Source organism: Strigops habroptila, chromosome 8 (genome assembly GCF_004027225.2).
Source record: "Strigops habroptila isolate Jane chromosome 8, bStrHab1.2.pri, whole genome shotgun sequence".
NCBI classification, from domain to species: domain Eukaryota; kingdom Metazoa; phylum Chordata; class Aves; order Psittaciformes; family Psittacidae; genus Strigops; species Strigops habroptila.
In genome coordinates, this window is record NC_044284.2 from 1,113,002 (window position 1) to 1,127,972 (window position 14,971).

Here is a 14,971-nt window from a genome sequence, read left to right on the forward strand (position 1 = left end):
GGCACAAGATGGTTTAAATATGTATAGCTTTGACTATTTCAGCATGCAAAGAAAAAGGCCCTGTTAGAATGAAAACTTGCATAAAGACGTCCACCTTTCCCCATGTAAATGGATTTGCTTATACAGCATTACAACCACACAACACAACAAAGTTTTTCTTTGGTGAAGCTTCAATATTAAGTATTTCAATAGAAAAGTCTCTATTTTAAAACACATAGGTCATGATTGCTGCTCAGCCTCAATTATATGAAAGAGGCGGTATTTTATTACCTGACCAACATTACTATTGCTCTATGCTAAAGTTAATGACAGTTCAGTTCAGGAAGCAGTAATTTCTTTACACAATTGGTTTGTTTAAATAAAGCATGCTTTTTATAGAAATAATAATCGACAATATGGTTCTTGTTGAACTTGAAAACTACAAAAATATTACACCATTCAAATGGGTTTATGTAAATACAGCTTCAAGAAAAGCTTTAAAAACTGTTATTAGGTAGAATGTAGGTGACTTTAAAATCCAAGTTGGGTAATCCAAGCTAGAAGTTGGGTAAAACTAGACTCTAATGCCCATGTAATTGCATTCCTTGGGCTTTATCCTAGCAGGAAAGCATTGCCTAGGAGAAAAGTTTATCCAGAGCCACTGATCATGAAATTGCAGTGACTCTCTTCATGGGAAAGGATAGTTTAAATGTTGTTTCAAGAAATTATCTTTTGAAATATTTATCAGATCTTGACATTTTAGTCACAATTTTATTGTATCTGTGAGAAGGACAAGAAAACTAAAATGGATGGGATTAAATTCTGTGGCTACTACAGAGCATATTGACTCTGGATTTTGAAAGTAATGAACAATGAGCACGTAGCAGTTAACTGTCAGAGCACCTGCATTACCAAGCACAGTTACAAAAAGTTAATGGCCAAATGGTAATTGTGCAGTTAAAGTGGGACACATTCATCAGGGACTGTAGGGATAGGACAAGGGGTGATGGGTTCAAACTGAACCAGGGGAAGTTCAGGTTAGATCTAAGGCAGAAGCTCTTCCCTGTGAGGGTGCTGAGGCGCTGGCACAGGGTGCCCAGAGAAGCTGTGGCTGCCCCATCCCTGGCAGTGTTCAAGGCCAGGTTGGACACAGGGGCTTGGAGTAACCTGCTCTAGTGTGAGGTGGGGTTGGAACTGGATAAGCTTTAAGGTTCCTTCCAACCCAAACCATTCTATGATTCTATGCTTTCATTGTATATAATTCTATCCATACTAAGAAAATTACCCATAATGTTCAGCATTACCCAATACTAGTGTTGGGTAAGTATGTTGTCCATACGTACTAGGCGATTAATTCACAATACTCCATTATGTAGATGAAAGTATAAACTCAGAAAAAGAATTACCTGTCTGTGACCACTGCTGCCATCAGGACAAACACAACCACCCTATAAATGAAAAAAAAAGGAAATAATTATTGATTGTGGAAGTTTAAAAGAAAATCTTATTTCAGATGTGAAACTGTGTTCGGGGGAATAAAGACTGTGGGACTACAGAGTAGCTGTGACCATTCCTACATGTAGAACAAATGAGGGGACAGCACAGCTCTATGTCTGTGACATTTGCTTTGGAAGCTAGGCTAATGCTACATGTCTCAGAGCTATGTCCCTGCAGATGCCTCATCAAGAGAGAATTATCTGGGTAGTCAACAGTACAGAGAATCACCATTGTGTTCTCACCGATAAACCATATGTGAAATTGAAGCAGTGTTATGAAGTGGTTTTGGAGAGCCATTTTAGATAAATTTAATCTGAACAGGGTCACTTCATTTACAACTCAGTGCATAACATCACCAATCCCCCATGCAAAATAACTGGACTTAAAGGCTGACTCCTGAATTTAATTATTTCAATTACCAGGAAGCTATTTGCATAAAACTAGACAAAAATAGTGAAAATCCTGACCTGACTTGATCCACGGGTTGCAATAAATGATCCACCCTGTGAAGAATCCAATTATTTTTTATAGAAGCATTTTATCAGAATCTAACATGTATAAAATGATATAGTGTGAAGGAAGTGACAAACTTTGTACTACTTCCCTGAACCAACAAACAATCTGTTCAGAATTCTATGAATCCTTGTGAAAATATCAATTTGGAAGAAACTTAGTTAGTGACTGGATACAATACAGAGGGAATGGTTCTCAGGAAAACTAATGAAGAAAACTGTTGCTCTCTGGAGCTCAGAGATCTGACTGTACTATTGAATTAGGCTTCAAAGTCTCAGAGACAGAGGATTATGCTAGTGTTTCATCTAATGCTGGGCATAGTGCGATTCCAGATCTCTGGGAAGCTGATGGGTACCAATACAGTACAAAATATTAAGAAAAATAGAATCAGGTGTCACTCTGGATCAGTTAAATTCAACATAATTCTATAACATATAGACCACTGCAGCAGTACGTAAATCTACACAATGGGAAGTTGGCCCTACTTTTGTAACAGAAGGTACGTCATCACTAAGATGTACCTTGTTACCAAATTCTAAATGGGGGTGGGTGGTGGGGGGAAGGATTCTAAACCTGTTTCTTTTCTGTTTTACAAGCAACTTTTACAAAATGTTATGAGAAGAAACACCTGCAATGCTTACCCGCTCAGTGATGGAATGAGGAGACAGTATATTCTGGCCCCATTGTAATTATTTACAACTGCAAAATCATAACATTATAGGGAAAATGCTGCCAAATCAAAATAGTATCCTTCAGCACAGATCAGGGAGTGGAATCTAATTTTCAGAAATGAAAATTAGATTTCTCAGAAAAGCCTTTGCAATGATATCATGCAATAGACACTGTTATTACCTGGGGGTTACTGTGGCTGCTATTTGAAGCAGAAGACTCATTCTGTGAGGAAACAAGAAATGACTCATTTTTCTGTAAGGGTAATAAGTGAAAATACATGGTTCTATTGGGAAAAAACTACCTAACCCTAACCAGAATACTCTGTTGTGGGAATTAGATCCTTATTCTTCTTTTTGTAGGTAATACACCAAGGAGCTGTAACACCAGCAGAAAAAGTGACAAGAATGGTTTACCTGTGCATCGTAGGCTCTTTTGCTCAAAACATGTGATGTATCCTGTAAAAACCAAAGACACTTACTATGAGGACATTAAAACTCTATGAACAGTGACAGGCCTTCTTTTTTTTAACTTATTATGTGTTTCTAACAACTCCAGACCCTTTAATGCGTACGCTGAGTAGGAAAGCCTTATTATAAAATAAAAGCTTATATGCACATTGTTTGTCTAACTTGAAACTATACAATACACATACGCATATCTCCTCCACAACATGCTGAGCAGTATGAATAGAAACATTATTCATTCTTACTTCACTATTCTGTATTTCTTCAGCTAAAATTTTAGCTGTCCTCTGGTTTTATGACATTCATTTGATTTTAACTTTAGCTTGGACCAACTCTGTATGTGCTTCCTTAAGAACAGGAATCTGAGCTGCCCTATACCTCGCAGCAGGAATTTCATGTCTTTTTATTCATATGTATACTTCCTTTAACATAAATTCACCCAAAGAGCAAATAGCCAAGCTATTTTACTTTGTCCTTAAAGAAAAAAAGAAAAGAAAAAATGTTACTTACTCGGGCAACAAGAACTTTCTTCTTTGCACAACCAGAACTCTGTAAAGGAGCCAGAAGCCAGTTATTACTTTATAGATGCAGCCATCCACAAAATACTTTCAGCAAAGATTTACTTAAACTTGTCAAGGTGGCATATTTCCCGACAGGAAATGTCCAGAGCTATCATTTTACTATCAGTAAGAGTCTTCAAAACCATATTCTTTGTCTGTTTTCACCTTCACACTCCTTCAGCAGAAGTTCCTGCTGAGCAGAGTCTCTCTCAGCTCAACCACCATGGTTTAGAAGCCATCTCTATAATGATTTGTTGGTCTTGTTTAAATCCCATCCCCTTTGTGAGAATGTTTAGAAGCAAACTCTTTTACAATGAAATCCAGCAATATGCACTGGATAGGGATAACCAAGGGAATAACAATATCTTTTGTGAACAAAGGAGGAAGTGATGAGACTCAAACAGGGATTGCTGCTGAAGGATTTCTGTTTGCAGAACCTTAAACCTAATGCAATGCGTTCAGGGCAAATACAAGAAAAAGAGGTTTTCAGAAGGCCTCCTTACTTCCTAGTGTACGTTTTTGGGGCAGTACTAAAATGCTAGAGAGGAAAAATAGGGAAAATAATGAAGCAGTGAAGTATCTGGCTAGCAACTGAAGGAAAGAGGCTGATGACAGAAGGTTACTCTAGAGGGCAGTAGAACAAAAGGAGGCTGAAACGTTAAAAATCTGTGAACAGAAAGAATTAGGGAAAAATGTAATTCATTTACACAGCAGTCTATTTGCTTGGTCACGATCTATCCATGTTAATCGCAGTTTCTACTTGTAGGACAGATGGAAAGTCTTGACAGAGAGAGTATTACCAGGTGATAAATGTTACTTTACACCACCAGCAGATACACAAGTTTAAATGAGGACAAGTGGAAAAAGCTTGAGGTGGCTACATGCCTCATGTACACAGATGGTTAATTCCCAAATAACTATCCAGTCAACTGCATGTACTACAAAAAACCTGTGTTACTACTGTGCAGTTTTACATAATTGCCCAGCAGCCTTGAGAGGGGCTTGAAGAGACTGAGTACAGAGAACTGGATCATCAAATATCTTCTTTAATTACCTTTTTGAAGGGTACTACAAAGCAATCACACTATATGGTTAGAGGCCCTCAGGACTAATGTCGAAGTGCTCAGTTACTAACACTGTCATTAATCATAAGAATTTGAATATTACAGAAGAAAAAAAGTACTTACCTGAACATTGGCGCTATAGGTGGTGTCACTCTGGAAAAGAATAAATGATTTCCTTCTTTAAGAGTTATTTAAATACAGTAAGCTTATAGAAACCCCATTCTTTCTGCTATTGCTTACAGACATAAAAAAGAAATGATGCTTTGTTGCTCATATTCCCCACAGCCTTGCTTAAATCCGTTTGAAATCCTACCGTTCCAGTCTGAAAAAGATTTTAACAGCTACTTTAGATTAGTAGCAATGTAACATGAAGAACAGTGGAATATCTGCCGCTGTATCTCTCTTCTTTCTTTCCTTGTATGCAGTTAAAGTTTGTCTATTGGACTTGCTTTTTTTTTTCCCGAACATTACTGTAAAATGTATTCTTAGGTTTTAAGTGAAGTCTTCTGTTCTTGCAAAGCCACCAAAGTCTTTATCCATGTTTCAGTTCACCAAGCTAAATGCATTTAAAAGCATAAAATGTATCTGTCAACACTTACATGACAATTTTCAGTAAGGAAATATGCAGTTGCTCAAACAGCTATTAGTGTGGGAAATCAACATTCTTTCTGGATTATTCTGCTCACAAGGCTGAATCTAGTAGTGCAATATTTTCTCATCTACGTGAAAAATACTCTGATGAAAATATATTAGAGAAAGAATACTCACATCATCACAAGCATTATCGTCTGTGTAACCTTGTGAATCCTAGAAGGACATTAGATACCAGTTATTTCCTCACAAAAATGGATTGTTAAAACTAAACTTTGTACTCTGCAAGACAGAATTGAGGCTTGTGTAAAGAAAAAGCTGAATTAAATTAAATCCTTTATAAGGAAAATAAATGCCACAGTTGCTTACAGGGAGTGTTGAATTCTCCACTAAAGAAAAAACCAAAACCAATCCAAAACAAAAAGAGCACAGAAACTGTTATGTTTTAGTACATCTTTGAGAAAGATGATGCAGGGACTACAAAGATTAGCATGAAATAATATGTATCTAGAAGACAGAAAGAACTAGTTACCTGATTATCATAATAGGTGTCTGATCCACCCTTTAAAACAAACAAACCAAAATCAGAAAAAATTAGAATATGGGAAACCTGATTTTGAGCAGAGGCTAAAGCTTGTATGAAGCGATGAACAAGCAGGGAAATAGAGCATTACTTACTTGGCCACCTGCATAGCCTTGCGAGTAGGATCCACCCTGTAAAAACAAACAAATATAAACCCTATTTCAGAAGAAACTGTGATTTTATTCTGGGGCTGTAAAGCTGGAATAAACAATTACCCAGGATTCCTTTGAACAAATACAACTTTCTGGATATCTATATAGCTTATCACATATGACAAAAATTCTTACCAGGAGAAAAATCAAGGTCTACCTACCTGGTTGCCACCATTGTTTTGTGAGGATGGTGATCCACTCTGCTAACAAAACCAAATAGAATTAATATTACAGTGCTGTAAATCAGATATTGATAATCCCTGGTGGAACCTGGGAAACAAAGCCTCACTGGGAGGAAATAATAATCTAGTACTTACTTGGCTACCCTCATAGGTTTGTAAGGAATATGATCCACCCTGTGAAAACAAAACAGCAACAGGTAATGCTGGAGAGCTGAATTTGACCAGTAGCTTTTTTAGGTTGCTGAATGCTTTCTATGTAAGTGGAATTTCCGGGCTGAAAAACCCTTCCTTTTGAAGAGAGTGAGATGCAGGCTAGAGCTGGGAAGCCTCTGCAAGAGTCTATACCCTCATGAGCAAGGAAACTGTACTCTGGATTAGAGCTGCCTAAAAGGTTTTTACCAATGGATAATAAAGAGCTGCCTACCTGACCACCCTGTGATCCATCCTGTAAATGAGACAAAAATAGGCATGCTTTTGACACTTCCTGTTTAACTATGCCTTATTTTTAATGAAAGCTATGATACTTTCTTAGAAAGAGTAAGGAGCAGAGGCAGGTATGCAATACAGATATGATGTCTAATGTAGTGAACATAGATCACCAATAGCGCAAAGGTAAATGCTACATAATACCTATGTCAAGGAACTACAAACTTTTAGTTTTAAGTAATGCCTAGTACACAGATGAGCTTCATTCTGAACAGTCTCTAGAGAATGTATCTTTTTTTGTCCTGTAGAAAACATGATTTCTACAAATGGAAAACTCCCCTGGTGCCATTATTACACAGAAAGATGTGAGATGTGAGATGGGAGATACAGCGGCCTTGAGGAAAAGGTTTAAAATAAAACACTTGGTATGTTTCAACAAGCCTTCTTTAGAAGGGGGATGTAAATTCTCCAAGTGAAATCAAAAGAGACGTTCGTAGAAGCATTAGTGTCAAAAATGCGTAAGAACAGTGAGATCCTGAGCTACTGAAATGAGTGGGATATTTGCTATTCACTAAAATGGGCCTGAGACTTCATCCAGAAGAAGAAAATGAAATGAAAAGTATTGTCTGTCAGTGTTCTAGCAGGTTTTAGTACAAAATTTAAGTGTTTCCTTTAGTTTCGGAAAGAAATAGTTCCTCTTTACTAAAAAAAAAAAGCTAGTATAAAATAATATAGTTATGTACCTACATCATATATTATTCTTTCAAGTTACGTCAGTGTATTGTATATACTATATATACTATCCCACATAATAATATATTATAGCAACATCTATGTTGTTTGTATATTTATCGATATAATATATTTATATTGCTAATACAATGAATCTATCTGATTTTTCTATTTCTTGTGAAAAATCAGTAAGGATCAAGGGAAGTGTGAATAAAGAAAGAGATCATCTATTGCTGTTTTCTTACTAATTTCTAACATTTACAGAGATTGTTTCTTTAAACATAGTAGACATCTTTTAGGATAGTGGTTTTTAGAGTTTCGGCACCAAAAATTCCAGCTTTCCAGAATCTGGCCTTAGTATCCTATAGAGCTAGATATTTCACAGACATAATGCTAGAAAAAAGGGGAGAATAGCCCCCAAGCCCACGTGATATTCCTGTGTATAGGAAGATAGTAAGTGCTAATCTCATTATTGGTAAGATTACATGGATTTACAGTCTATGAATCAGAAGCTGGTTTTAGCTGAGTTAGTGGCAAAACTAATTTTGAATGCATCTTAAAATAAGAGAAGGAAGAGCATTTACCTGGTTGCAGGGATTGCTATCGTAGGAGACACCCTGTTAAAAAAAAAACAAACCAAAAGGTAAATGCCCCAGTTTTCATTTTTGTGCAGAGTAGTCAGCTTTCTTAAAACTTCCATGTGAGAATTAATGGAATGAAACTCTACATAAAACTTTGCAGAGGGTGAGTTTAATTGTATTTAACCCTTTAAGTCTGTGGCTTTACCCTCTGTCACTCCCATACCCATATACTCACAAGCACTGAGACAAATACACACAGATGATCAAAGCAGGACTACTGTGTGCCATATGGAAAGTGAGTTAGGCTGGCAGCTTTATGATACAGTCTCTCTGTATCATCCTAGTTCCTCTTCATTGCTAAAGGTAAACTGTTTTGTTGGTTTGGTTTGGACAGTCCATTTAGGAATCAACAGTTACAGCTGTGTGACCATCTACCGCAGAATCTTACTAGATTCACCCATCACAGATCTTAGGCAAGGCTGCTGCCCAATAATCATAGGAGCAGCTAGGTTGGAAAAAACCTTTAAAAATCATCAAGTCCAACCATTCCCCCAGCACTGAAGGCACTGTCTTTACGCTGTTGTAGGCATACAGAAGTTGAAATGGAACCAGGATGAAAACTACTAATCCAATTCTTTATCCGTAGAAGCCACTCTCTAATCCTATCACTTTCTGTAGGAACGAAATGGGCCAACATCCAAAAATCATTCCCAAGCAAAGTTTTTGCCTGTTTGCTGCGTATATACATGAATCACTACTTGTCCATCTTTTGTGTGTAACGCTACATGGGAGAAGCCACTTCATTTTGGTTACAATGACCAACAATATCAGTGCTTCTTGATCTTTATGCTAGATGCTTCGATGTAAGAATGAAACCAAAAGATTCCAACTAACAAACATTAGATAACTTATTGAAAAACATGTTACTACTACAAAAAAAGCTGGGTCTAGTTTTCAGACAGTGTGGAGAAAGAGGACTTACTTGTCCACAACCATTGCTGCCACCTGAATAACCAGATGAACCCTGTCAGAGAAAAGAAAAAGAAAGAAAAGGAAAAAAAGAGCAGCTCAGTAATCCAAATATTCCTTTTCTTCATTTCAAATACAGCAAAAACTGTAAAGCACTTTAGCTGCCTGATTGCTTAAAAGGTAGAAGACCAGGGACATCCTACTGACTGTTTCATTATGAAGTACTTCCATAAGTGGGAAGGACCTGTATCAATGAGCCTATAGTTACCAGACCCATATAAATAAAGTTCACAACTTCTAATGAGAACTTACTGTATTATCTCAAGAAAAAACCCATAAAATTCTCAATACATATAAAGGAACATCACATATCTGTTGTATACTGACTGGTATGCTTACCAGGCCATAAGAACTGCTACCTTGCGGCTGAGACCCCTGTAAGAAAGTCAAGAATTCATTTGGAAACAAAGCTGGTTGCCCTACTAGGCAATCTTCTAGAATAGAATTTCAGGTATTTTCTAGAATAGAAAATGTTCTTTGAATTTGGAATTGCAAGAGCTTGCTGAGTGCTTTTGCAGTGCCACGGCACTTCACTTAGTACAGTGCTGTGTTCTGACTGGGGACTGGCAGATACTTACCAGGCTGTAGGAAACACTTTGAGGCCGGGAGACCTGTAAGAAAGACAAGAACTCAGCTGTGAGTAAAGCTGTAATCTCAGCAGAGCTGTAACAGAACAGCCCATTTCCACTAACAGCTGCTCTGCATATACATTTCAGTATATACAATATGCTCAGTCCTTTTTCCTTCATGGTAACTCAATGGCACAAACCAAAACCAAGGACCACTCAGCAACACCAAGAAGGAAAAAGCCCAGCCAAAACCCAAAGCCCATTTGGAAGGCAGGACCCTGGAGAAAAGCTCATTGCAATTCAGGAAAGAAGTCTCACCTGGCCAGAGTATTGGCTGCTTTGGGGAGTCTGTAAAAAAGAGAAGGTAATTACCACCTTGACAAGAGGCTTCTATACAGAGCATAATGATTAGGAAAGTATAGCTGCAGAAGGGTTTCCCAGAAAGGCTCATCCTGAGCCAAAGCAGACAGAGCAGGGTGCTGGCATCTGTGCAGAAAATAGCTTGCCCTGTTCTCAGTGAAAGCCTTGAATGGAACTGAGATGCAGCTGCCAAAGGAAACACTCTCAAAAACCTGCCAGTGGTGCTGGCCACAGAGAGGTCAGTGAAGAACTTCCTACAGAATAGCCAGTTTGCTTCCCTGGCCATAAGAACTGCTACTGCCCCACGAACTTGGCCCACACTAGGACAAGGACACGTGGGTACTCCCCTTCTGTAATGGATCCAGCCTGCCTCAGGAAGAGCAAGCAACTACACCCTAAAGCTGTGTGGGGCAGTATGAAGAGCCCAGACTTCCTTCTGGCCTTCACATCGATGCTGAGTGCAATGATTTCATGTGCTGCGATTCCAGGTAAGGAAGTATTTTGAGTGTGAGAGGACACATGTTCAGGGAAAACATCCTTCAAAGTTGGAATTGTGAGAGCTTGCTGAGTGCTTTTGCAGTGCCACAGCACTCCACTGGCTCATGTGCTGTGTTCTGACTGGTGATGGGCAGATACTTACCAGGGTGTAGGAAACACTCTGAGGCCGGAAGCCCTGTAAGAAAGACAAGAACCCAGCTGTGAGCAAAGCTGTAGTGTCAGCAGAGCTGCGACAGAACAGCCCATTTCCACTAGTAGTTCCTCTGTGCTTGGTTCTTTTTCCTTCAAGGTAACTCAGTGGCACAAACCAAAACCAAGGACCACTCAGCAACACCAAGAAGGAAAAAGCCCAGCCAAACCCCAAAGCCCATTTGGAAGGGAGGATTTAGAGAACAGCTCATTGCATTTCAGGAAAGAAGTCTCACCTGGCCAGAGTACTGGCTGCTTTGGGGACCCTATAAAAAGAGAACTGTCCTTCAAAGTTGGAATTGTAAGCGAGTGCCAAGTGCTTTTGCAGTGCCATGGCACTCCACTTGCTCCAATGCTGTATTCTGACCGGTACTGACAGATGCTTACCTGGCTGTATGAAACACTTTGAGGCCGGGAGCCCTGTAAAAAAGGAATTAGTGATTCATAACTATTGTATTTATGAAGCAGATGCCTCTCTCAATCTTGTCTCTTTGTGGACAAAACCACCCAGAATACGACAGAGAATGTACAGTCTTTGCTGCTTTACTGGAGTTATTTTAATCTTTTAATTCTGCATGAATATCGGATCACACAGTATTTATCAAATGACAATCATAGAGTATTTTTATGTCTACCTCAGGCAGGACTCTAGTATTATAATGGTTTTCCAGCACAGTCAAGGGACACAATATTTTCTTGTTGTGTTTCTTTTGCCTGCTGTTCTAAGACATTGGGCATAGGTGGTTAATGGTAAGTGAATCTTAGAGTCACAGACTGGTTTGGAAGGGACCTTAAAGCTCATCCAGTTCCAAGCCCCTGCCACGGGCAGGACCACCTTCCACTAGACCAGGTTGCTCCAAGCCCCATCCAACCCGGCTGTGTATGGGGCATCCACAACTTTTGGTCTCCTGCACTTGTATTTTTGGGCCACATTTGCACAATTCCCTTCCTCTGAGGGAAAATAAAGGTGAAAAATAATTTGAAAAAAACTAAGAAAGAATCTGACAAAAAGATACAGATTCACAAAATGGAAACAATGCAATTAAAAGTAGCAGGTCAAATAAATTAGTCAAGGATGCCAGTACTGTGGGTAACTATATGCTGCTGAAGCAATCTGCCTTTAATAGAATGTCAAATAAAAGCAGATGTTTCATGTACCTTCAGACCTGTGCAACAGCTTTCTGGGAGAGCTATGAAGACAGGGATTACTAAAAAGAGTTGGAATTATCTTGTGTATTTCTACGATCTGACATAAAGATCCTGACAAAATTCAGAGCTATCATAGGGCTGCTTTAATTCACATAAAAATTGTAAAGGGACGTGAACATCCATCATCTGCAGGCTTTAAGACCAAATCTTCCTGCAGCTAAGGACCTAACTCAATATTCTTTAGCTCTTCAACACTGTTTCTCTGTATTAAGTCCAAAGGAGACAGCAAAGAACTGACTGTAAGTTTGTCTTGTACCATGTAAATCAACTAGAACAACAGCAAATAGACTATACCATAAATTTTAAAGTTCCATACCCACAGAAAATATCAGACAGCAACAGTAACTCATGAGTCCAGCAGATATCCATTAAAAACACAACTGTCACTTTAACAACTAAAGATTTGAAATGGATTCAGGTTTGTTCTTTCTAAAGAGATCAGTATAATTTGGGAAAAAAAGAATTACAATCTGTGACCCTTTGCAGTGCCATGGCACTGCACTGGCTCATGTGCTGTATTCTGACAGATGCTTACCAGGCTGTAGGAAACACTTTGAGGCCGGTAGCCCTGTAAGAAAGAGAAGAACCCAACTGTGAGCAAAGCTGTAGTGTCAGCAGAGCTGCAACAGAACAGCCCGTTTCCACTAGTAGTTCCTCTGTGCTTGGTTCTTTTTCCATCAAGGTAACTCAGTGGCACAAACCAAAACCAAGGACCACTCAGCAACACCAAGAAGGAAAAAGCCCAGCCAAACCCCAAAGCCCATTTGGAAGGCAGGACCCTGGAGAAAAGTTCATTGCACTTCAGGAAAGAAGTCTCACCTGGCCAGAGTATTGGCTGCTTTGGGGAGTCTGTAAAAAAGAGAAGGTAATTACCACCTTGACAAGAGGCTTCTATACAGAGCATAATGTTTATGAAAGTATAGCTACACAAGGGTTTCCCCAAAAGGCTCATCCTGAGCCAAAGCAGACAGAGCAGGGTGCTGGCATCTGTGCAGCAAATAGCTTGCCCTGTTCTCAGCAAAAGCCTTGAACGGAATTGAGATGCAGGCTGCCAAAGGAAACACTATAAAACCTGTAAGTGGTGCTGGTCACAGAGAGGTCAGTGAAGAACTTCCTATGGAATAGCCAGTTTGCTTCCCTGGCCATATGAATTGCTACTGCCCCAGGAACTTGGCCCACACTAGGACAAAGACACATGGGTACTCCCCTTCTGTAACGGATCCAGCCTGCCTCAGGAAGAGCAAGCAACTACATCCTAAAGCTGTGTGGGGCAGTATGAAGAGCTCAGACTTCCTCCTGGCCTTCAACAATGATGCTGAGTGCAATGATTTCATGTGCTGGGATTCAAGAGAAGTATTTTGAGTGTGAGAGGACAAATGTTCACAAGAATTGTCCTTGAAAGTTGGAATTGTGAGAGCTTGCTGAGTGCTTTTGCAGTGCCACGGCACTTCACTGGCTCATGTGCAGTATTCTGACTGGTGACGGGCAGATACTTACCAGGCTGTAGGAAACACTTTGAGGCCGGGAGACCTGTAAGAAAGACAAGAACTCAGCTGTGAGCAAAGCTGTAGTGTCAGCAGAGCTGCGACAGAACAGCCCATTCCCACTAGTAGTTCCTCTGCATTTGCTTCTTTTTCCTTCAAGGTAACTCAGTGGCACAAACCAAAACCAAGGACCACTCAGCAACACCAAGAAGGAAAAAGCCCTGCCAAACCCCAAAGCCCATTTGGAAGGGAGGACTTAAGAGAACAGCTCATTGCATTTCAGGAAAGAAATCTCACCTGGCCAGAGTATTGGCTGCTTTGGGGAGTCTGTAAAAAAGAGAAGGTAATTACCACCTTGACAAGAGGCTTCTATACAGAGCATAATGTTTATGAAAGTATAGCTACACAAGGGTTTCCCCAAAAGGCTCATCCTGAGCCAAAGCAGACAGAGCAGGGTGCTGGCATCTGTGCAGCAAATTGCTTGCCCTGTTCTCAGTGAAAGCCTTGAATGGAATTGAGATGCAACAGCCAAAGGAAACACTCTCAAAAACCTGCCAGTGGTGCTGGTCACAGAGAGGTCAGTGAAGAACTTCCTATGGAATAGCCAGTTTGCTTCCCTGGCCATAAGAACTGCTACTGCCCCACGAACTTGGCCCACACTAGGACAAGGACACATGGGTGCTCCCCTTCTGTAACGGATCCAGCCTGCCTCAGGAAGAGCAAGCAACTACATCCTAAAGCTGTGCGGGGCAGCATGAAGAGCCCAGACTTCCTCCTGGCCTTCACAATGATGCTGAGTGCAATGATTTCATGTGCTGGGATTCCAGATAAGGAAGTATCACGTGGATAAAGTTAGAGTGGGAGAATACATATATTGACATAAAATGTCCCTCAAACTTAGAATCGTGAGCGATTGCCAAGTGCTTTTGCAGTGCCATGGCACTTCACTTGGTACAGTGCTGTGTTCTGACTGCTGATGGGCAGATACTCACCAGGCTGTAGGAAACACTTTGAGGCCGGGAGACCTGTAAGAAAGACAAGAACTCAGCTGTGAGCAAAGCTGTAGTCTCAGCAGAGCTGCAACAGAACAGCCCATTTCCACTAACAGTTGCTCTGTATATACAATATACATTTCAGTATATACAAAATGCTCGGTCCTTTTCCCTTCATGGTAACTCAATGGCACAAACCAAAACCGAGGACCACTAAGCCACACCAAGAAGGAAAAAGCCCTGCAAAAACCCAAAGCCCATTTGGAAGGCAGGACCCTGCAGAACAGCTCATTGCATTTCAGGAAAGAAGTCTCACCTGGCCAGAGTATTGGCTGCTTTGGGGAGTCTGTAAAAAAGAGAAGGTAATTACCACCTTGACAAGAGGCTTCTATACAGAGCATAATGATTATGAAACTATAACTGCACAACGGTTTCCCAGAAAGGCTCATCCTGAGCCAAAGCAGACAGAGCAGGGTGCTGGCATCTGTGCAGCAAATAGCTTGCCCTGTTCTCAGCAAAAGCCTTGAATGGAACTGAGATGCAACAGCCAAAGGAAACATCACTCTCAAAAACCTGCCAGTGGTGCTGGTCACGGAGAAGTCAGTGAAGAACTTCCTATGGAATAGCCAGTTTGCTTCCCTGGCC

General features: G+C 40.1%; 1 protein-coding gene across 1 annotated transcript in view; it reads right to left on the reverse strand.

The window, feature by feature from the left end:
- The window catches only part of LOC115611631 (hornerin-like), an 88,390-nt gene that overhangs the window by 21,964 nt on the left and 51,455 nt on the right, over window positions 1–14,971 (reverse strand). The window contains exons 24-48 of the mRNA XM_030494867.1: window positions 14,643–14,672; window positions 14,327–14,359; window positions 13,632–13,661; window positions 13,348–13,380; window positions 12,670–12,699; window positions 12,386–12,418; window positions 11,029–11,061; window positions 10,595–10,627; window positions 9,913–9,942; window positions 9,604–9,636; window positions 9,365–9,400; window positions 8,979–9,020; window positions 8,000–8,032; window positions 6,682–6,702; window positions 6,393–6,431; window positions 6,237–6,278; window positions 6,019–6,054; window positions 5,873–5,902; window positions 5,518–5,556; window positions 4,873–4,902; window positions 3,636–3,674; window positions 3,075–3,116; window positions 2,842–2,883; window positions 1,944–1,979; window positions 1,386–1,427 (exon numbers count right to left, since the gene is read on the reverse strand). Of these exons, the coding sequence (XP_030350727.1) occupies window positions 1,386–1,427; window positions 1,944–1,979; window positions 2,842–2,883; window positions 3,075–3,116; window positions 3,636–3,674; window positions 4,873–4,902; window positions 5,518–5,556; window positions 5,873–5,902; window positions 6,019–6,054; window positions 6,237–6,278; window positions 6,393–6,431; window positions 6,682–6,702; window positions 8,000–8,032; window positions 8,979–9,020; window positions 9,365–9,400; window positions 9,604–9,636; window positions 9,913–9,942; window positions 10,595–10,627; window positions 11,029–11,061; window positions 12,386–12,418; window positions 12,670–12,699; window positions 13,348–13,380; window positions 13,632–13,661; window positions 14,327–14,359; window positions 14,643–14,672 (867 nt within the window). The remainder of the gene's footprint in view (window positions 1–1,385; window positions 1,428–1,943; window positions 1,980–2,841; window positions 2,884–3,074; window positions 3,117–3,635; window positions 3,675–4,872; window positions 4,903–5,517; window positions 5,557–5,872; window positions 5,903–6,018; window positions 6,055–6,236; window positions 6,279–6,392; window positions 6,432–6,681; window positions 6,703–7,999; window positions 8,033–8,978; window positions 9,021–9,364; window positions 9,401–9,603; window positions 9,637–9,912; window positions 9,943–10,594; window positions 10,628–11,028; window positions 11,062–12,385; window positions 12,419–12,669; window positions 12,700–13,347; window positions 13,381–13,631; window positions 13,662–14,326; window positions 14,360–14,642; window positions 14,673–14,971) is intronic.